The 21,977-nt window shown below is 37.7% G+C and overlaps 1 protein-coding gene across 3 annotated transcripts; it reads left to right on the top strand.

Annotated features, from left to right (window-relative positions):
• Positions 1 to 1,321: 1,321 nt before the first annotated feature.
• On the top strand, positions 1,322 to 21,418 carry tdrd7b (tudor domain containing 7 b). 3 transcript variants are annotated; one of them, XM_059535616.1, is made up of 17 exons: positions 1,322 to 1,466; positions 4,324 to 4,530; positions 4,616 to 4,760; positions 7,009 to 7,204; positions 9,513 to 9,595; positions 10,078 to 10,301; positions 11,262 to 11,830; positions 12,048 to 12,237; positions 13,148 to 13,259; positions 13,346 to 13,548; positions 13,861 to 13,995; positions 14,354 to 14,437; positions 15,810 to 15,944; positions 16,063 to 16,173; positions 17,982 to 18,505; positions 18,739 to 18,899; positions 19,933 to 21,418. In XM_059535616.1, exons 2-17 carry the CDS (start codon positions 4,324 to 4,326, stop codon positions 20,151 to 20,153), a joined length of 3,300 nt encoding a protein of 1,099 aa, XP_059391599.1. In that variant the 5' UTR covers positions 1,322 to 1,466; the 3' UTR covers positions 20,154 to 21,418. The 3 variants fall into 3 exon arrangements, with proteins under 3 accessions (XP_059391599.1, XP_059391615.1, XP_059391606.1); XM_059535632.1 differs by lacking the exons at positions 1,322 to 1,466; positions 4,324 to 4,530; positions 4,616 to 4,760 and adding an exon at positions 5,113 to 5,721; XM_059535623.1 differs by lacking the exons at positions 1,322 to 1,466; positions 4,324 to 4,530; positions 4,616 to 4,760 and adding an exon at positions 5,113 to 5,747.
• The last annotated feature ends 559 nt before the right edge of the window (positions 21,419 to 21,977 follow it).

Genomic DNA, 21,977 nt, shown 5'->3' with positions numbered 1-21,977 from the left:
CACAATTTCAGTGCTTTTATAATCCATACATTACAAAATACATTAACACATGATTTCAATATTAACTATTTCATAAACATAAACTCCACAATTCCACAACAACAGTGAAGTATTTTGCAGGCATATTCATGATATAGGCTAAATGAGAATAAGTCACAAAATCATAGATTATCCAGTATTTCCAAGAACTAAAAAATTTGAATATCAAAGTGACCCGGTAAGAAATGTTAACTCTAATAATTATAACAACTGATGATTGACAGAACCAGTTTGTTCAGTCTTGAACTTATCCCCAGACCCCAGCTTGAAATAGTAACTGTTTGCATTCAGGAAAACTGCAGTTTATGAATTCTTTATTACAGTAGCCTTAGGTTTTAAGAGAAGCCTAACCTAATGTACCTTATCTCCCCTTTTCAAATGTGTTTTTATTAGTTGAAGTGTTTTATGATAGAAGTGTGCCCACTTACCAATATCTTATCAATGCAAGAAAAGAACGAACAAGGGTATTCTATGGACATTGGAGAAAAAAAAGAAAAAAAAGGTTCCATCATGGTAGGATGGAATTATTAGGCGAATCGAGTCTCTGGTTGATTATTTATTTTTATTTTTTTCACTATATATTTTAAATTCAATAAATTTCCACTTTTATCAGTCATTATTCAGATACTATCCAGACCCAATCACATTCATTTACCAAACTGGACAAGACAGTTGAAAATAGTTTATAAAGATGCTGAGTTGGATTTCTATTAAATTCTCAGCTTATTTGTAATTAACCATAATTAACATACTAAGGTCTGAAGGGCGGCTCAGTGGAGAATCGGGTGTTTGAACCATAGGTTGAACCCCCACGCGCCCTCTGCTGGATGACGTCCAATATGTAGTTATCATTGGAGAAGTTTCCAACTTTGAAATCGAGAAATCCACCTGCTGGCTCTTCCGATAGAACGGTCAGTGCAAAACTATACTAAAATATGATTTGGTAAGTAATTTAACATTAAATTATGATAAAAAATAATATGCTCAAAATCTTTTAATAGCTATTTGACATTGACAACTACGCATCGTTTTTCTATTTTTCTGCAGTAAACAGACATTTGGTCGAGCAAATGCTCTTTTCCTTTTTAACGAAATCGTTTTTCTACCAATATAAGTTTTAAAATTATAAATCAATAACAAAGGAATCACAAAAATAAATAAACGGTAAAAGGACAGCATAATACAATACATGTACATGTACATGTAGCATAATATAATACAATAGTATTCTGTACCTGCTTATACTGTGTGCAGTGCGCATGCGCGCTGTGAGTAATTACAGACGGGATGGTGCGAGCAGGAGCAGCTCTCAGCGGGACTCACACACACCGCCTGCGGGACAAACCGCGAGGAGGACACCGCGACCAGTGCCACAGAGCCAGTCGCTTTCATCTAAACAGGCTTGACCGACCCACATCGATTAAGCGGTAAGACCTGACACATTGTGAAAGTATCTGAACTCGCAGCTTTATATTTAAGCAGCTTTTTTGGTGGAAGAGAGACGCGTTTGACTATCAGTTTATAGCTACTACTGTAACTTTGATTGACAGCCAGCTAAACAAACCGTGAATAATCACGCGGTTCAAATAAGTATAATTAAACATCTGAACACACATTTAAAACATGATTATAGTGAGATATTTGGGAGTTTATGGCCGATGGGAGAGGATAGCTCGGGACAGTACGTTAGTTGGCTAAGTTAGTCCAAATTCTTTAACACACTGTACATATGATTCATGCTCATTCCCGCGGTTAATACACTAACTTACATCAAATTTCAACTAAATAAAGTCGTCTAACTATAAAAGAGTTATGTGAAATACATCTATAAAGTGTTTTGATGACGACCGAGCGTCGTTAAATGTTGTCCAGAATAAAGGGTGTGTCTCTCTCTATCTGTTCTGAAAGCAGCACGTCAACTATCTGACCGTGAAGTGCACGCGAGCAATGCCAACCTGCCAATCCTCATTACTTTCTCTTTCATTTCATTGATAAAGATACTCACATTGTGCTGCAGGTGTGTGACTACTAACACAGACATTTTAATATGGACAACACCCAAGATTTTAGAACAATATGTAAATAGATATATAAAGGAAAAGGAAGTAACGTATAAATAAAGTCATAACAATAAAACATTGCAACAATAAAAATGTAATGCTGTTTAAAGTAGTTTGCTGTATGACACTGTCATGTCAACTACCTGCAGCTTCATGGTTTAGGACATTTTACAGGCAGGAACACCAGATCTATTTAACTTCTGTTTTCTTAAAGTCATTTTTTGGTATAAAAAAAAGCATTTTTTTCTAAACACAGCAAATACTGAAAACAAGTACCACAACAAATAATTTGTGGAGGTATGCATTTGTTGTGATGTGAATGCAAAAAGGAGGCATTTTGAGCTATTTATGAAATGCACATGAATTAAAATTGTAGCTTAAATATGTACATCACTACTAAGTAATAGAAGATAATACAGAAATTGTTATTAAATATGTGCAATGCAATGATGTGCTAAAAGTGATTGACATGAAGGGATAATTTAGGTTGCATTTATTGCAAAAGTTGGGTAGTTGTTTTTTACACAATTAAATGTGCATTTGTAGTGTACTTAAAAACAACTGTACTTGCGGTTAATATAATATTTATTAATTAAAGGCCACTTACCTGTATTTAAAGTCACTTTCATGACTATGTTTCTAAAGACACTAGTATTTTCTTTTGTTGTACTTTAAAGACATACATTTATTTTGATGAGTTGACTAACATGTGGTACTAAAGCACGCATAAAGTACTTGATAATATTTATTTTAACTGTATTGTGTTATATAATATTACAAAGGTAACATATTGTAAATGTACTAAGTTGCAATTAAATTATTACATGTGTAAACACAAATATATGACATACGAGTTTCAATAAAAATGAGATTAAAGTATATTTACCACAAATACTTCTCATTACAGAAGACTTTAACCGCATTTCGGAGACAATACAAGTAATTATGAAATTGCAAATAAAGATTTAGCCTACTTACTGTAATCCTGCTCAAGTGGGCCAAAAATCACTCTAAAGTTCAGCTTAGTGTATTTAATATAAATGTAAACTATTATTATGCAGTTTAGATGCAGTTGAGTGTCTGAAAACATTACATTCAGTTCACAGTTAAATATATTCTTTTGAGGTGTATTGTTTCCATAATAAGTACTCTTTTTAAAAGTATACTAAAGTGTATTTCTCATTCACAAGGGTTTGAAAGGGGTTTCTATGGATACTTGCTGGTGTTGGCACATAAGTCATTCTGACTGGCCATAAACCAAATTAACAGTGTGTTATTATGAGATGCTCCATTTGTGCTGTTTTAACTATCTGTTTGTGACCGGGCAGTGTAGAAGGCAATGTGCTTTGCTCAATTCATTATTCACATCAGCAGGACCACTTTGCCCATACCAAAAATAAAATGACATGAACTGTCAGTATGCATAGTCTTACCTGCCAGTGTTTGGATAAACAAGACTTGATGAGATCTATTCTAAAACATATTTAACTGTTTGTCTGTTATCAGATATGGTCACTGATTCTCCAGTAGCTTTATTTGTGTTGTAACCAATAACACTCTTCAGCATTAGGGAGATCAATGCAGGACTCATAAACCTGTTAACAGTTGTGTGACCTCTGATCACCACTGCCAATGGGTCTTTTTTCAGTGATCTGTTGGTGCAAGATTGTTTTATTGGTATCGAGTGTAAAGGTACACTACCTTTCAAAAATTTGGGGGCAGTAACATATATATTTTTTTTGGAAGAAACTAGCTTAATACTTTAGTGCATTAAATTCGTAGTAAAGACTTTTACATTGGTAGGATTAACAATTTCTGTTTCAAATAAATACTGTTCTTTTGTACTTTCTGAAATAAATGTATAATGATTTCACAAAAAAAATCTTAAGCAGCACAACTGTTTTCAATATAATAACAAGAAATGTTACTTATCAGCTAAATCACTAAATCAGCATATAAGAATGATTTCTGAAGGATCACGTGACACTGAAGACCATAGTAACGGCTGCTGAAAACACAGCTTTGTCATCACAGGAATAAATTACATTTGAAACTACATTAAAACAGTTACTTTAAATAATAACGTTTCACAATATTATTTTTTTACTGTAAATTTGATCAAATAAATGCAGCCTTAAGAAACATAAGAGACTTCTTTCAAAACATTAAAACATCTCACCAAATTCAAGCATTTGAACAGCAGTGTCTCCTTGTTGTTTTTCAGATGGCGGATGAGGAACTGGTGAAGAAGATGGTACGGGCGGTGCTCCAGTCCAGTAAGAGTGGCGTGTCGCTGTCTAACCTGCAGGTAGAGTATAAAGACCTGACGGGTGAGCTCATACCTTATAAACAGTTGGGGTATGCCACACTGGATGCCCTCCTGCACAGCATGCCTTCAGTCGTGAAACTGGATAAAGGGCAGTCTGGGGAGGTAAGTCTCTCCCTTAACTTCTGAAATTCAGTTATTCAGCAGGGATACATGAATACTAAAACTTTAAATGGTTAAAAACCCATAGGTGGTATGCCATGCTAGCACAGGAAACGAGATGTCCCATATTACTAAGCTTGCAGCCCGTCAGCGCACAGCTAAGAGGACCGGCCGACCTCAAGTGGTGAACTGTCAAATGAGAGTCAAACCAGCAGCTCCTCTTGCACTGAATGGTGAGATTTCTTTAAAATGACTGTGCATGCAACTCTTGCTTTAAAGTGTTATTCAGAATACATTATATAGAGAATGTATGCTAAATGATCATTGATTTAATAATCTATTGTCATGCTTTAAAAGAAGTACATTTATTTTGATTTGTTGTCTAAAGCACATGTAAAGAACTTCATTATAATTTTAGCTGTAGTGTTATGCAGTTTTACATTTACATGTAAAATATTTGAATTGTACTACATATCAAGGTAACGTGTTTAATTACAAATACATGAAATGCAAAGTTCAGCAGAAGTTAAGTTAATGTATATTTTAGTGTACAGTTTTGTTCGATGTGACTGAATGCAACATGTCTATGTGTTATCAATGAGACATTTTAAAGAGAATCTATGCTAGTGTCCTGTGCATCCCATGTCTTTTTGGTTGTGCGTATGTCCTATTTAAACCCCTCTGAGGATGTGAGCACAGTTCTGGATGTGCTAAGAATAAAGCATCATTCGGATTACAGGTTGCGGCTGTTCTGGGAGCTGCAAACTCACTGTCAGCTTCAGCGTTTTCTGCGCTCACGCTGTCCCTTGATCAGTGACTCAGTACTTCCTTGGCTTGCTGTGATACAGCAGAAAGCGGGCATCTGTATTGACCTAGAGGGAGAGAGAGAGGGAGGTTTGGAGACTGCAGTGTTGTGGAGAGGTACAGCAGAGCCTGCGTGGCTATTCAGGGGAGGATTGTCTGAAAACGTTTCTTTTTTTCCCCTCATCTGTTATTTTATGACTCAAATGGCGCTGCTGTGGAGATGCTCTGCCTGTTTTTGTCTGCTTAGCTCACCACCCGCTGTCTCGCAGAAACTATCAGCCTGTGGAGCGCTTATCTCAGGAGGGTTGTAGACAGTGATAACGTGTTAAATTGCTGCCACTTTTCCATGCTAGTCCGGTTGTGATGCTGAGTTTACTGCCGGGCTGGAAGGTATGATGTCATTCTGTTATAGTCAGGTTAGTGGAATGATGTCATATTGAATGTGTATGAGAGAAAATGTTAACACTGTGTGAGTATGATGTAATTGTTATTTAGTTGAGACAAGTTTGCAGCTGCTGTTGCATTTCATATGCTTTGTTATCTGAATGTGTACAGAGGAGAGTAATATTTTTGTTGCATGTTCTAATTTCTCGTGATTATGCTGGCTTCCAGAAACTTCATGGTTATCTTGTTGGAGAATGTGCAGAGTAATATCTCATAGATTGTTTGTTAAGTAAACTGATTTGTGTGCAATGATATATGTTTGATCTAGCTGGCAGTGTTTGGCTTCATTTGTTTGATTTAAAGGATCAAGTTTCTATAAAAATAGTACTTGTTCTATTGTTTCTATAGGATTTGTTAAAGAGATACCACCCCCCCCCCCCAAAAAAAAGAAAAAAAATTACAATTCTGTTGTTGTTTACTTTCCCCCATGTTGTTCCCAACATGTGTGTTTGTCTTTCTTCCATGGGATACAAAGGAGAAATGGAGAACAAAAGGAGCAAAAGCAGTATCTCCCCTTAAAAGCTGTCCATATTATTATGATTAATATTCCAAGTCTTCTGAAACTATATGACTGTTGTGTGTAGAACATACAGATATCAAAGTCACAATTCACTAAAAATATTGACATTCGTCTGACATGTTTTTATGAGAGCAGCAGTAATATCTGATTTGTGAACAAATTGTTCTTTTGAGTTTGATTTTCTTTTCAGTTAATCCATTGATCTGGTTGAAAATAACAGCATGAGTCAGACTGATATTGTCTCAGGTTCCTCTCACTGACTCATTGATCAGAGATCCAATCACAGCAGTTAACAACCCATCGGAGAAATAATGACAACATTGTAGTCTGTTTGTCACAAAAAGCTGTTTACTGCATCATTTTACTGTGACTCACCGTGGCATGCATGCAGTGTAGACAGAATCACTGATTACAGTGGTTTCTGCTTGCTTTTCTATGTGTACCTGGTAAAGACACAGTGTAATCCTGCAATAACAGTGTCCAATATGAAGAAGGGTGCTTTAATTGCAGTATGTAGATAGAAATTGTTGTTGTTTTAGGAAATACCGGTCATTACAAAACTAAATGGGTCACAGGACACTCAAACGCTTCAAATTCGGTCTGTGTAGATGGGAAATAGGTCTAAAATTATTTTAGTGTGTTATTTTCAGTCTTATATATTAGATGATATATTTTACTTTTTTGATTTTGATATTGTCTCATCTCCTTCATAGCAAGACCAAGGACATATTTGAGACAGCCCGACCATCGTGGACGTCTGGGGCGAGGTGGAGGTCGTGGAGGGGGACATGGAGACCCCCTTCCTCACACAGGAAGCTTGAGAGACTCCCAGCCTGATGGGAAAGGTGGCAGACCCCACAACACACCCCCAAACACACCCACAAGAAGACCCTCCCTTCCCTCAGAAAGGTGAAAGACTCATTAGCACAAATCCTGTCTTAAACAGTGATAAAATGCAATAAAAAAGGTCCAACCTTGCATTATAGCCACATTAAGAGCTACAAATAAATATGTTAAAGTACTTTGAAATTCATATCTTAAAAGATAAAAAGTACAGCTGACACTTTCTTATGAAAAAGCATCTTTTCAAGTAAGCACACCTATTGTGTGAGCAGCATTTTGAAGTGAAGTGAGGAAGTGAAGTGACATTCAGCCAAGTATGGTGACCCATACTCAGAATTTGTGCTCTGCATTTAACCCATCCGAAATGCACACACACAGAGCAGTGAACACACACACACACTGTGAGCACACACCCGGAGCAGTGGGCAGCCATTTATGCTGCGGCGCCCGGGGAGCAGTTGGGGTTCGATGCCTTGCTCAAGGGCACCTAAGTCATGGTATTGAAGGTGGAGAGAGAACTGTACATGCACTCACCCCACCCACAATTCCTGCCGGCCCGGGACTCGAACTCACAACCTTTCGATTGGGAGTCCGACTCTCTAACCATTAGGCCAAGACTTCCCCACTTGATTTTGCCAAGCAAGTAGCTGAGAATACAAATCAAGTCCTAATGAGTCAACAGAAACCGACTCTTAAGTTTCCAGTTTAGCAACTGCATGTCTCTAGCTGTTGATACTGTCTGACTTGATTGGCAATAACAGAGCAGTTCAGCTGAATGTTGTCTGAACCCAGTGCTTATTCAGCGATCGAATGAAGGGTGCTGTCTCTGTGTATGTGTATGTGTGTGTGTGTGTGTGTGTGTTTGTGTGTGTGTGTATGTGTGTGTGTGAAATCAATCCAGCCAAAAACCATTGAGAGCAAACAACTGACCTCACTCTTTAGAATTGTGTTCTGTATCGCTTACTGTGGCACACACACAATGGCTGTGAGTGTGCGGAGGGTGGCAGAGTTAAGCGGGTGTACTGGGGTTTGTTAATCCTCCCTCCATTCTCTCACAGATTAGCCATTCTAAACCAGTCCACAATGAATCAGCACTTTCCCTTTGGTACAGGTTGAGGGGGAGTTTGGGTCATCTGACACCTAGAATCAGATGCAAAAAGACCTCCACACCCCTGCTTTATCATGCTGCAGCACTTTGCCAAAATGTCTGCTTTTGTCCTTACTATGACCATTGTATTATTTGCTTATATCCCTCCTTTCCGCTTAGTTTATGAAAAATTGTACTAGGCTATTTTGCATCAGAATTAAGCTGACCAGTTAATTACACAGATTAGAAGGATAACCCGGCAATAGTGGAGTATTAAGCATATTTGTATTTATTTTTATGCATTATTTTTTCTGTAACACAATCCTATTTTGCATCAATATATTTTCTTTAGTATTCTGATGGACATAAGCATGAAACAGATGATCGAAAAAAAAGAAAAAATCTAAGGTGCCAGCTTGGTTCTGTCCATTGGTTGTTAAGGGTTTAGTGATGTGGGATATGCACTCAAAAAAGAATGCAGTTGGTTGTCAAAAGGGTGGAGTTTAAGATTGGAAACAGTCTTGCATACATCACCAGAAATCTGTCTTTTCAAGGGAAGATTGAAATTAAGACATTCCACCAGCATTACAACGCCAAATAAATAAATAAAAATAGGGTGAATGTTCATGCTGACGTAGATTCGGTAGAATGCCAGGATAAAGTCATCAAGAGTTAATTATAATAATAAAAATAAAAAAACCCGGAGTGTCTATTTACACAAAGTGCAAATATCCTGCCTTGTTGGCAGAGACTATTTAAACTAACTCTAACCACCAACATGTGATTGTGCTAGACAGCATTATAAAAGACAGCTATCAAAGAACATCTTCATTGGCGTTTGTGGTAAAACGTGTAGTGCAGACTTTTTGACCCGATCGACCCGAGTTAGAATCCGCCTTTTGCCAAACTGATTCTTTTCCCTTTTCACATCAAATATCACATCGGAAAGGCATTCATTTTCAATAAAAAAGGAAAGTAAAATAATAGAAAAGTTAAAAATGAAGTATCGGGTAGGGCTGGGGTTCAGCATGCATTTAATAATTTTAATAAAACTTATAATTTACACTCAATACGGTATTATTGCATACTGACTGGTTGCTTTTGGTCCACCTAAAGAGATCTGGTTCATTGGAAACAGTGTTGAGTGGCTGTTTTATTATACTGGATACACTCTATCAGCAAATTAAATTTTGGGGTAAAAGGTTAGTTAAAATCTTGCAGTATATTAACCAAAACTTACAGATTTCAAGTTCTCCTTAATATAATCTGATATTTTTTCCCCCCTAGATCAGACAAAAGAATGACACTTCCCTCCAGATTCCAAAAAGAAGTCCATGCCCATCTTTTCCAAAACCAACAGCAGAGCAATGGTGAGCAAATTTTGGGTGGGAAAAGTGTTCAGTATGCAGGGTGTCTAATCATTTCTCTCCACAAGAAACTCCTTTAAAGGTTATAGTTATCCTGGAGACACTAACTTAACTTCCTGTCCCAGAAAACATTCCAGGCATGGGATGTTCATTAAGGATGAAAAGAGAACAGTCAACTTCTGTCTCAAGCAGGCAAAAACCTCCCGCTGTTACACAGAGGGATCTCTCAGGGTTACATGCCTTCAGTTGTGATGTTGCTATGGGCTATATCTTAAAGTGATAGTTCACCCAGAAAAAAAAAAGGAAAATCATATTCTCTTGGGTGAATAAATAATGACAAAATTGCTATAGGACTTAATGAATAGAGTCTGCGATTCACTGCGAATTTATTTAGCATCTGTTTATGATTTTTATGGTTTTAGTTTATAGTTTGTCAATGCAGTACTGCCAATAAGCTGCAGCATTTATGTTGTTGATATTTCTAGCCCCTTCTATCCTGAATGAAAACACAACTCCATCAAAACCCAGGCTACCTCATTCTGCACCATACAGTCCCAAGCTGGTGCAGTCTCGTCTTAAAGAGGTTCTCAACAAGCACAGCAACGGCCTCTGGGTATCCAAACTTCCTCAGCTGTATCGAGAGCATTATAAACAAGATCTACCCAGTGAAGCCCTGAAAGACCTGGAACACTGGACGCACATTTGTACTGTAAGTTTACAGATGCCTGATTAGCCTGATGTCATTAGAGTACAGTATAATTTATGTGTAATTGTGTCATTAAAGGGATCGAGACATAAGAATCAATTCATAAAAATAAATTGGAACCTACAGAACTTAAAATATACTCCCAAGTTTAGAAAAGACCAATTCTAAAGTCAGAAATCCAAACTCATTAACAAATTGCACATTTACCTTGTTCTTTTGTTGTTCCTGGCTGTGTGTAGCACCTACAGCTCCGTATATTTGCCAGTTTAATTCTAAGGGTTGGAAAGCAAATTGGAGACAATTCATGTGATTCTCACTAAAATTGGTCAACATTATGCCAAGACACTTACCCTAGAGGGCTTTACCTAATCAATTAAGGGCATTCCACAGGCTGTGGGTGTTTTCAACTGCTTTACCTGATTTGCTAACCCACTTGGGGCTAGTTTTAGGGGCAATCAGTATGGTAAAGTGGTTGATAGATGCCCACTGATTGGGAAATTTCCTTTTGTTCTGTTGAGGCCTCAAACTCATTTGTGACCCTGGACCACAAAACCAGTCTTATGTCACTGGGGTATATTTTTAGCAATAGCCAAAAAACATTGTATGGGTCAAAATTACAGATTTTTCTTTTATGCCAAAAATCATTAGGACATTAAGTAATCATTAGGACATTAAGTAAAGATCATGTTCCATGAAGATATTTTGTAAATTTCCTACCGTAAATATATCAAAATTAATTTTTTGATTAGTAATATGCATTGCTAAGAATTAATTAACAAACCATACATCAATGGAAAGTTTATTTATTCAGCTTTCAGATGATGTATAAATCTCAATTTCGAAAAATTGACACACAAGACTGGTTTTGTGGTCTAGGGTCACAATTGTGCATAAATAATTAATAAATTAGCTCTGTGTATTTGTCTGCAGAATAACAATGCTGTCTTATTGTTACGTTTGCAGGTTGAAAAACCATGCAGTACCAAACCTCAAGAGTTGCTGCTGTACCCTGCTAAAGAAACTAGCCAGATTACCCCACATAGTGCTGCTACACCCCCCACCCATGACAAATCCCCATTTCATCACAAAAAACCTCAGACTCAAAGATCATCTGCCACTTCCAAATCAAGCACTCCGGCGTCCCCCAAGGATCTACCACCCGACGTCAAGCAGAAGCTTGGAGAGCTGCTCTTGAAATACAGCAGTGGCCTGTGGGCCCACGCTCTGCCTAAACTGTATCAGGACACATATAAATGTAAACTACCAGAGTTTGTCCTGGACCACCTCAACCTGCTTTCAGATATATGCACGATTGACTACCCCATGCCGGACAACCCCAAAAGAGCAATTCTGTATGCAAAAGTAGTAGAAGACGAGAACCGTAACCCGTCGGGATTGGCTGGCTCAGAGACGAAAGAAGCAGTAGAGCGCAGTTTGAGCAGCCAGACGGTTCCTCCTCTTGTCATCCCTAGAGAGGAATACCCTTCTGTCCTGGTGGTGGAAGCAGGGGACACAAACAGTGTCATTCTGAGGTGCGATAATCAATATAATCAATATACTATAGATCATGAGAGGTGTGACTCTTATCATGCCTTTGCTTAGATTCATCTCAGAGCAGGTTGGACTGGATCAGAGAATATAATTTTTTGATTGAAGAATGCCTGCAGAGGGAAAATCTGTCAAGCCACTGTAATAGTTGGCAGCCACTGTTGTACTCTTGATGAAGTGTGTGTGTCTGTTTATATGCAGGTACATCGGAGAAGGTTACTCTAAGGCACAGGAGAAGTTAGAAGATGAAATGAGAGAGTTCTATGGGCAAGACAGCAACAAAGTGGCTCTGACTTCACCATTAACAGGTCAGCTGACTGCTGTATGTGCTGAGGAAGAGGAGGAGATCCTCCGAGCTCAAGTCTGTGAGGTCATGGCTGACAAGGTCAAGGTGCGTTAAAGGGTCAATGAAGAACACATCTGAACATAATCGAGTATGAGGATGTAGTGGTTCTCAACCTTTTTGATTTTAAGGCCCCAAATTATCCAAGACAGTATTCAAAGGCTACCCTTTGGTGTAGGGTGAGATATTTCTGGTATTTCTGCTGTAATGACAAAGCTGTTTGTTCTCTTTTTTCACAAGCTAGGAGCAATATATTAAAATAATTATTTTCTATTAAATTCTATTAAAATAAGTAATTTCTGTAATTTGAATGTGCTTTAGTTTTCAATAATGAATTTACATGTATATGACTTCCAGAAATCACACAGATCACAAATTTATCAGAAACTTCTACTTAGTAAAATTCTTGAGATCTTGACATAAAAAGAAAAAATTAGATTCAGGACAGAAATGTCCATGACTTTTTAACATTTTTACCCATGACTTCTCCAGGTCTAGAAATCTAGAATTCCCTCACGTATTCAGGTATCCAAGTCCGCGACACAAAATAAAATAAGAAATATGAAGTTTTATCTCGATTGTTAGATGTTTTAGCTCATTTAAAAGCTTGTTTTTGTGTTGTTTTAAAAGGACTGTTCACCCATTAATCCTTAATTGCTCACCTCCATGTGTTCCAAAGTTGAACAAAGGTTTTATGGGTTTGAGGTGACATGAGGGTGAGTAATTAATGACAGAATTTTAATTTTTTGGGGTAAACTATCCCTTTAAATATTTTGCGGCCCCCTGGTAGAGAACCACTAGTGCAGTTCACAGCGGATCATTGTAGTTTTCCTTTGTAGAACTGAGACTGTTTAGATCTGTGATACATTTGTGCAATATCTTCATTCATAAACCATAAGAAAATGCTCTTTGTTTTTGTAATAATTATTAATGCACTTGTATGTTGATGTTTAAACAGGTGTACTACCTGGATCATGGCTTTTCTGAAGTCATCAGCAAGATTAAACTATTTGAGTTGCATGAGAAGTTTTGTAGATTGCCTTTCCAAGCCACCAAATGTAAACTAGCAGGTGAGATTTGCATTCCGTTATGAATTCACAGACAAAATAGTTTCACATTTTAATGTCAAATTTGGCTTTATATCAATTTGTTTCAGGCCTGGAGTCATTCAGTCAGGAGCAGGCAGTACTGAAGAGGTTTGAGTCCATGGCCACTGGTAAGATCCTATTGGCTGAGATCTTAGTGCGTCAGGAAGTACCTCTGGTGGTCCTGTATGACACATCACAAGATGATGATATCAACATCAATGCTGCCTGTATGAAAGCTCTACAAGATAAATCCTTAGAGAGTCCCTTAAAGGTAACCAGAAAGTGTTTGCTATTACAATGAAACCCCCCTATGCAAAAAATACTGTGATGGTAACTTTGGGCAGATGCCAATGTGCCTCAAGAATACTGATACTGACAAGGTATCTTGTCCAAAAAGCATGTTAACTATCATACTACCTCAGTACTTGAATCAATTATATCAGTGCTTTTGGAAATCTGCTTAGCCAGTCAAATTCGTGGACTAATACTGTTGCATAATCAATACTCAAAAGTTTAAAACGTAAACGTGATTGTGTTAACCAGTGTTTAAGGGAATGACATATATATTTGTATTCTGTTATAGGTGAACAGTGCCTACATGAATGTGAATGTGACCAGCGTTTGCTCAGATGGGACGATCTACTGTCAGGTCCCCTCCAGAGGCTTGACTAAACTCAACGAAATTCTGGAGAAGACTGAAAACTATTTACATTCCCAGGTGCCGCCTTTTCAACAGGCATAATCTCTGTATGTGCTGCTTCAGATATGTTGCTAGAGACTTCTTTAGAGGAGGTGAAGAGGCCAAAATAGACAGATTGGGATTATGGGTTTAATAGGATTGGCAGGCATCAAGTACATAATCCCTAATAAATAGTTACCTGCTAGCACAGATTGTTTGCTAGAGTGCCTAACCTAGACATCAGTGTATAAATATAGGCATCAAAGTGTTTTAAATAGTAATTGTTTAATGTAGTGCATATCAGCACCCTGTAGAGAAGCATGAAGTCATTTCATGATATGTTCCCTCCCATTGTCTGGCAGACAGGATATGCTCACATATCTTTCCCTTATAAAAGGTCACATCAGAGTTGCTGGTTTCACGGCCTTTCTGTGGCAAAATCTGTTTGGCTCGATATAAAGGCAAATGGTCCCGGGGGGAGGTGAGTCTGCTCTGTCAGTAGAAGCATTAAAGGCACAATTCTCCCAAAGTGAAATTTCTGTCATTAATTACTCACCCTCATGTCATTCCAAACCCATAAGAACTTTGTTCATCCTCGGAGCACAAGATACTTTTGAAGAAATCCGAAAGCTTTCTGACCCTGCACAGCCCAAAAATGAAGTAAGGACTAAAAATAGTCCATGTGACATCAATGTTTCAATCTTAATTTTGTGAAGCTACGATAATACTTTTTTGCGCAACGCAATAAAACAATAACAATAGTTGAGTCAACTGAAGAAATCGTTGAATAAAGTAATTATTTTTGTTTTCTTTGTACACAAAAAGTATTCTCATACCTTCATTAAATTAGGGTTGAACCACTGATGTCACATGAACTATTTTAACGATGTCTTTACTACCTTTCTGGGCCTTGATCGCGGTAGTACCCTTGCTGTCTATGGAAGGTCAGAGAACTCTTGGATTTCATCAAAAATATCTTAATTTGTGATCCAAAGATGAACAAAGGTCTTATGAGTTTGGAACGACATAAGGGCATAATAGTAATTAATGACAGAATCATTAATGACAGATTTAATTTTGGGGTGAACCATTCCTTTAAGAAAATAAAAGAGTTAATAACAACTATTGTAAATCTGTAAATCCTAAGGCTTCAAATGAGCATTTCATCTATTAGTTAATTTGTTTCTTTAAATGTATTTTATGGAGTTGCTCCCTCATGCACCAGGAACACTGCATTTAATGTTGAATCTCTCATTATGCTAAAATGATTATTTTATGTGTGGCTTTGTTGGTAATGACATCAAAATTATTCAGTTCTGCAGAAATTTGTCTTATACATTATATAATTTCAAACGTTTGGGGTCAGTAATGTTTTTAAAATACATGTATTGTTTAATTTTGCATGGATGTTCTTTTGAACTTTCTATTTATCACAGAATCCTAAAAAAAATGTATTCTGGTTTTCAAAAAAAATTGTAATAATATTTTACCATATTATTGTTTTTATTGTATTTTTAACAAATAAATGCAGCCTTGATGATCATAAGACACTTCTTTCAAAAACATTAAAAGGCTTACCTACACCAAACTTTTGAACAGTAGGGTACTATATAGTATAAAATATGACATAAAATATAGTGCAAAATATGGCATGTAAAAACAAAAATATAGAAGTTGCTACAAAACTACCAACCTTTGAACTATTGAAGCCACTTTTATTTTGTTATTATGACCATTGTGGTGCAATGGTCAAGTGGGAGAGGTTCATAAAATTAACAGTAATTATGAATTCAACATAATATAATTCCTGGGGATTCAGGTCTAAAACTGTGTTCATTGTGGTTTTGCCATAGATAACAAACCTGCACGGCAGCCGGGTGGTGGACATCTTGTTTGTGGATGTAGGCGTTCAGGCATCAATCGAGGTCACTGAGTTGAGAGAGATCCCACCTCCTACGCTGCGTGACCTTATATCCACCCCGGCCCAGGTCAGACAACAGATAATGACTGCACAAAGAGGTTAAAGAGTGTAGTGGTTGGTAACATCAATCAATCAGATCAATAATGTGTAAGCTTGTCTGTCTGCTTATATTCGTCACTCTGCAGGCGCTGAAGTGTTGTCTGGCGGATCTTCCTGTGAGCGTAGGCTCATGGACTCCAGATGCTGTCCAGTGGCTGAGAGACACGGCTCTCCACTGCAGTGACTGCAGCTTGAAGGCCAGTTCAATACTAATGCTGCTCTCTTCACATTTGCATTTCATTTGCTTTTATTTGCACATGAGATACAAGCAAAAACCTGAGGCTAATTTCAGAAATATTTTTTTTTAGAAAAGGCACAAAGATGCTTGTACAAAGCACTTAGAAAGTTTTGTCATTAATCACTCACTCTCATGTCGTTCCAAACCCGTAAGACCTTCATCTTAAGATGAACACAAATTAAGATATTTTTGATGAATTTGGAGAGCTCTCTGACCCCTCCCATAGACAGCGAGGATACTGGTCAAGGTGCAGAAACAATAACAAGGACATCAGTAAAATAGTTAATGTGACATCAGGGGGTCAACCCTAATTTTACTAAGCTAGGAGAATACTTTCTGTGTGCAGAGTAAACAAAAATAACGACTTTATTCAACATCTCCTCTGCATCACCCTATAGTGCCATTTCGTAGAGTATCCACCGTACATAAAGAGTGTATTTTTACTAGACAGACTTTAGCTGTTGCGGCGCAGACACAGCAAAGCAACCTTGGCGTCCGATCGCATTCCTTCTGCTCCTTGAGTTCTCTCCAGAGCTGGAAAGCTGATCCGAAATTTACAAGGGTCCTACTTCTTACCTTATTGCCTTAAAGGGTTAGTTCACCTGAGAATTAACATTTGTCCATCTTCTACTCACACTCGAAGCATCCTAGGTGTATGTGACTTTCTTCTTTCAGAATAATCCAATCAAGAGTTATATTAAAAATTGTCCTTGCTCTTCCAACACTTTCAATGGGGGGTAAGCAGGTGTTTTTTGTCAACAGTTCAGAAGAAGTGAAATAAAGAGTGCGCATCTGTAATAAAACCTCCTTCACACGGCTCCGGGGGGTGAATAAAGGACCCCTGTAGTGAATCCATGCATTTTTGTAAAATAAATATCCAGATTTCAAACGTAATCAACACTTTTTTTTCTCACTTCTGTTGACTGTTGGGAACCAGAAGACGTGCAGGCAGATGTCATAGTACGTCAGCGCTGCGTGGTTACTGACAAGCGCGGAGAGAGAGAACAAAACAAAACGCTGGTCACGAATTAGAAGCACAAAACAAGGATTTGTAAAAAAAACACATCAGAGGATTTCGAAATAAGCCAAGAAGAGATTTCCCAGAGGCGTGCGCTCGACACATAAGTCTTCCATCTTCCGCCTGCACGTCTTCCTGTTCCCAACAGTGAGCAGAAGTGAGAAAAAAAAGTGTTTATTACATTTGAAATCTGCATATTTATCTTACAGAACTGCATGGATTTGCTACAGGGGTCCTTTATTCACCCCCCAGAGCCGTGTGAAGGAGGTTTTATTACAGATGCGCACTCTTTATTTCATGTCTTCTGAACTGTTGACAACAAACACCCGCTTACCTCCATTGAAAGGCTTGGAAGAGCAAGGACAATTTTTAATATAACTTCCTCTATTATTCTGAAAGAAGAAAGTCACATACACCTAGGATGCTTCGAGGGTGAGTAGAAGATGGATGAATTTTCATTCTCGGGTGAACTAACTCTTTAAGCCTTCTATTGTTCCGCAGATGTTTTCCTCTGATTTTTTATCCACCATTTCTATTTTTCTGTCACTCGGCTTGGATAATGTCCATCCTGTGAACTGAACACTCTCTCCTCCACATTATGAGTACACCCGTCACTTACTGATGACTGGCTACAAGTTTGTTTAGCTACTCAGCCCGAATAATTTTTCTAAAGCATTTGTGAAAAATTTGTGAAGAAATTTTAATCTTTTAGTGAACTATCCCTTTAACAACAGCATTTGTTTTTCTAGATAGCTAAAGTGGATGAGCCCAAACGCCTCGCTCATGTTTATCTCTTCACCAGCAAGAACTTCCACGACACAAGCTGCAGCTTAAACCAACAGCTGGCCGACTCTAATCTGTGGAACCACCAGAAGGATGTTTTCTTAAGCAGCTGGGGGCCCTCAAAATCCCTCAACGCCCCGACAAACCCTGCCACCATCCAGACCTCCAGCCTCCGCACTGATGGACAGGATAAAGCCCCACACACACCCAAGAGGATGTCATCTCCGCTGGGGAGCCAGAGCACACCTCCCGGCTCTCCGCCTGAACAGCTGGCTCTTCCACCACTGCTGGAGCTGCCCGAGATTGGGCAGAATTTGGATGTGTTTGTTTCAGTGGCATGCCATCCCGGGCACTTCGTGCTGCAGCCATGGCACGATATGTACAAACTGGTGGATTTGATGGGGGAGATGATTCTGCATTATAATAAGATGGAGGAGAAACCACTTAAAGTGGAGAAGAACCAAGTCTGTGCTGCCAAGGTGGAAAACAAGTAAGCAAGCATTTGTATCGGTGTCTAGTTCCTGTAAAATGTATATCCAAAGTAACTATCTGGAAGTTTCTAACGATCCTGAAGACCTTATTAGCTGGTTTAATTGTTTAGAATTGGGGCTAGAGTTAACTGTGTTGGAAGGTGGCCCTCAATAGGACAGCTGTTTCGTCACTTAGAGTCTTTGGGGCATTTGAAGTGTTTTATGTGTCCACTGATGATCTGTGATTTTGCAGCTGGTACCGAGTACTGGTGAAAGGAGTCCTGACCAATGGTCTGGTGTCAGTGTTTCAGCTGGACTATGGCAAACATGAGCTGGTGAGCTGCACACAGCTCCGGCCCCTCACCCAGGAGTTCTGCCAGCTCCCCTTCCAGGCCATCACTGCTCAGCTGGCTGGTACACTTCATTTCCTGTTAGAAAAGCTCTTTCATTTATCGAAAAGGCTGTTTTAGACAGCTCTTAAAACCCATCCACTGTCCTTTCAGAAGAGAATTTCTCCATGATCCAGTTCTTGTGAATGTTTCATCTACAATATCCAATAGGCTCGATTTGAAATAAGCAGAAAGACATTTATTTGTTATATTATTTATGCTACCAAAGATTCTATTTCATATTCTATCTTTTATTTAAGAAAACATTAAGAACAGTGATTTTTTTTTTTTCTTAAACGTCAGATCAGAATATTAAAAACAATTCTGAAAGATTAACTTTGCCATCACAGCAGTGAATTACATTTGATTAAATATATTAAAATTTGTGTTATTTTAAACTGAAATCATTTGAAACATTTTACAATATTACTGCTCATTATTCATCTTTTTTTATATAAAATATTACTGATTTGATTAAAAAATGCAGCCTTAGAGAGACTTCTGTCAAAAACATAAAAGATCTATAAAAGTATTTAAAAAGACACACACAAAGTGTTTAGCAGTTTAGCAAAGTGCTCTATCATGAAGAAATAGAATACAGTAAAATACAAATCATGTTATTATATTCTATATAAATGGAGAGGTTTAAAAAAATTTAATCAGGGTAATTTTGATCAGGGGTGCGTTTCCCAAAACCATGGTAGCTAACCTGTTAGCAACTTAGTTGGTTGGCAATGGGAAATTGCATTGCAACCAACAAAGTTGCTAACTTATTTAGCCACTATGGTTTTGGGAAATGCATCCCTGAACGAGTGAAATAATTAAAACATGTTTGAATAAAATTCAGCTAAAGGAGAACAGCTCCTGAAAAGAAATTGCTTTAGTAGAGATCTGACTGAATATAACGGACTTAGCAAAATGCTGTTCTGACTATCACTCCTGGTCAAAGTCCCAGACTCAAATGGGCAACATGGTATAAGCTGAAGTTAAGAAAGAACTGATCTCAAAGATTTTGCTTGATATTATCGTAGATCTGAAGGTGTTTCTGATCTGTCCAGGTCTGAAACCCAGGCAGTGGTCTGAGGAGGCCTCCATTGTGTTCAGGAACCACGTCGAGAAGAAGCCCCTGGTAGGCCAGCTGGAGTCGGTGCAGGAGGCATCACAGCCCTGGGACCGTAAGGTGGTTATCTACTTGGTGGACACCTCACAAGAGGAACGGGACATTTGGCTTCATGACATTATGGCTGAATTCACTGATGAGATGTCCAACGCAGCATAGACATTTTTAAAGGTTCGCGTAAGATTGTTCATTAGTATGCTATAGATTAAAGGTTTATTTTTCCAAATGTGACTTGGACGCAGATCTGCGTTAAGAAATGTGAATCAGAGTTTAAAGGTTAAACTTTTAGACACAAGTATTGCGATTTCTAGCAACTTGTATGTTAAACAAACAGGATAGCAGCACCTCTTCAAGGGTTTGATGTCTATGCTTGGTGAGAGAGTGAGTAATGCTCTTTGTAGACTATTGCCTTTTCTTTAATACAAAATAGCTGTGAAGATCCATCATCAGTGAAATCAAGCTTCAATCTTCTGTGGAACCTAAAGTTAATCATGATCACTAAAGTTGTACCAAACCCTGATGCTGTCAATCATATATGTGACCCTGCACCACAAAAGCAGTCTTGAGTGTCAATTTATTTCTGGTAGGAAATTTAAAAAATTTCTTCTTAGAACATGATCTTTACTTAATATCCTAATGATTTTTGGCATAAAAAAAACTCGATAATTTTGACCCATACATAGTTTTTTTTGGCTATTGCTAAAAATATACCCCATGGACTTAAGACTTAAGTTTTGTGGCCCAGAGTCACATATCATAATGTATCTGAAAACTGTCTGAATACATTATATAAGTTTGATTGTCCAGATGTGCTTGTGGTGGCTTGCTTCATGCTTCAAGCATAGCATGTTACAAAGCTGCCAGTTTACTACTCTGTATGGTCCAAAAGAGACTTTACAACTTGCACAAAGCTGATAGTGTGTTATTTCAAAATTGTTTACATGGAGAAGCTTAAATAGAAGTCTAAAATAGTCTAAAATGCAAGAGGAGCGGCAAAAGCCTACCTTGCTGTAGACGTATGTATTTGAGCTCTGGTTTTAGCATTATTTATTTAGTTTTTATTTTCCTTGTGTCTTGCTAATAATATAGTGGAGGCATGTTTGGGGTTGTGACTATTCAATGTATTTTAATAGCAGTGGCATAGTAAATTAGTTTTAATACCCAAATATGACAGTTAGACTTGAAAGTTAAACCACTGTTGGCATGTAGGATTTCATCTGTTTTAACTACAGATGCTTAATATAAAAAATTAAAAAAAATGTAACAATCACTGTAACAATCACTGGTAGTAAGCTTAATATACATATCCTTTACCTTAAATGTCAACTTGGAATCAAAATTGAACCCATTTTTTTTTTTATTTTCCCACACCTTTGGTTTTATGTGAATGAAAATAAATGAAAATTAAATCGCTTGTTCCTTCAGCTCATGTCACACGTTTTTCTTTTTTCTCTCCAAATCTTCCATTTTGACCTCCTGTAAAAAGAATGATGTTTTACAGCCCAGACAAATAAAGGCACACTCTAGAATATCGGGTTTCATTTAGAAGTATCACATTGCAGAAATAAAATCAGATATGAATGGCGATTCATTTTAATTTTGTTAAATAACATGATCTCTATATTAGGCCACAGAATGACTTAAAATAATACACTACTATTATTATATTAAAACAATCCAACTCTCAATCTAAATTAAAGGGGTAATATGACGATGCTAGAAATAACATTGTTTTGTGTATTTGGTTTAAGGTATAAAAAAAAAAAAAAAAACTTTTCCACATACTGTACATTATTATTTCTCTATGGCCAGCCTTTCTGAAACGTGTCGACTTCTACAAAGCTCATTGTGAAAAGCGCAGTGTGCTTGGATTGGCCAGCTAACCAGTTCATTGTGATTGGCTGAATACCTCAAGCATGTGACGGAAATGTTACGCCTCTTACCATATTTGGAAACAGCATCTTCGCGACATGGCAGCGACAA

Source organism: Carassius carassius, chromosome 3, assembly GCF_963082965.1.
Source record: "Carassius carassius chromosome 3, fCarCar2.1, whole genome shotgun sequence".
NCBI classification, from domain to species: domain Eukaryota; kingdom Metazoa; phylum Chordata; class Actinopteri; order Cypriniformes; family Cyprinidae; genus Carassius; species Carassius carassius.
This window is presented reverse-complemented; position numbering and strand designations above follow the sequence as displayed.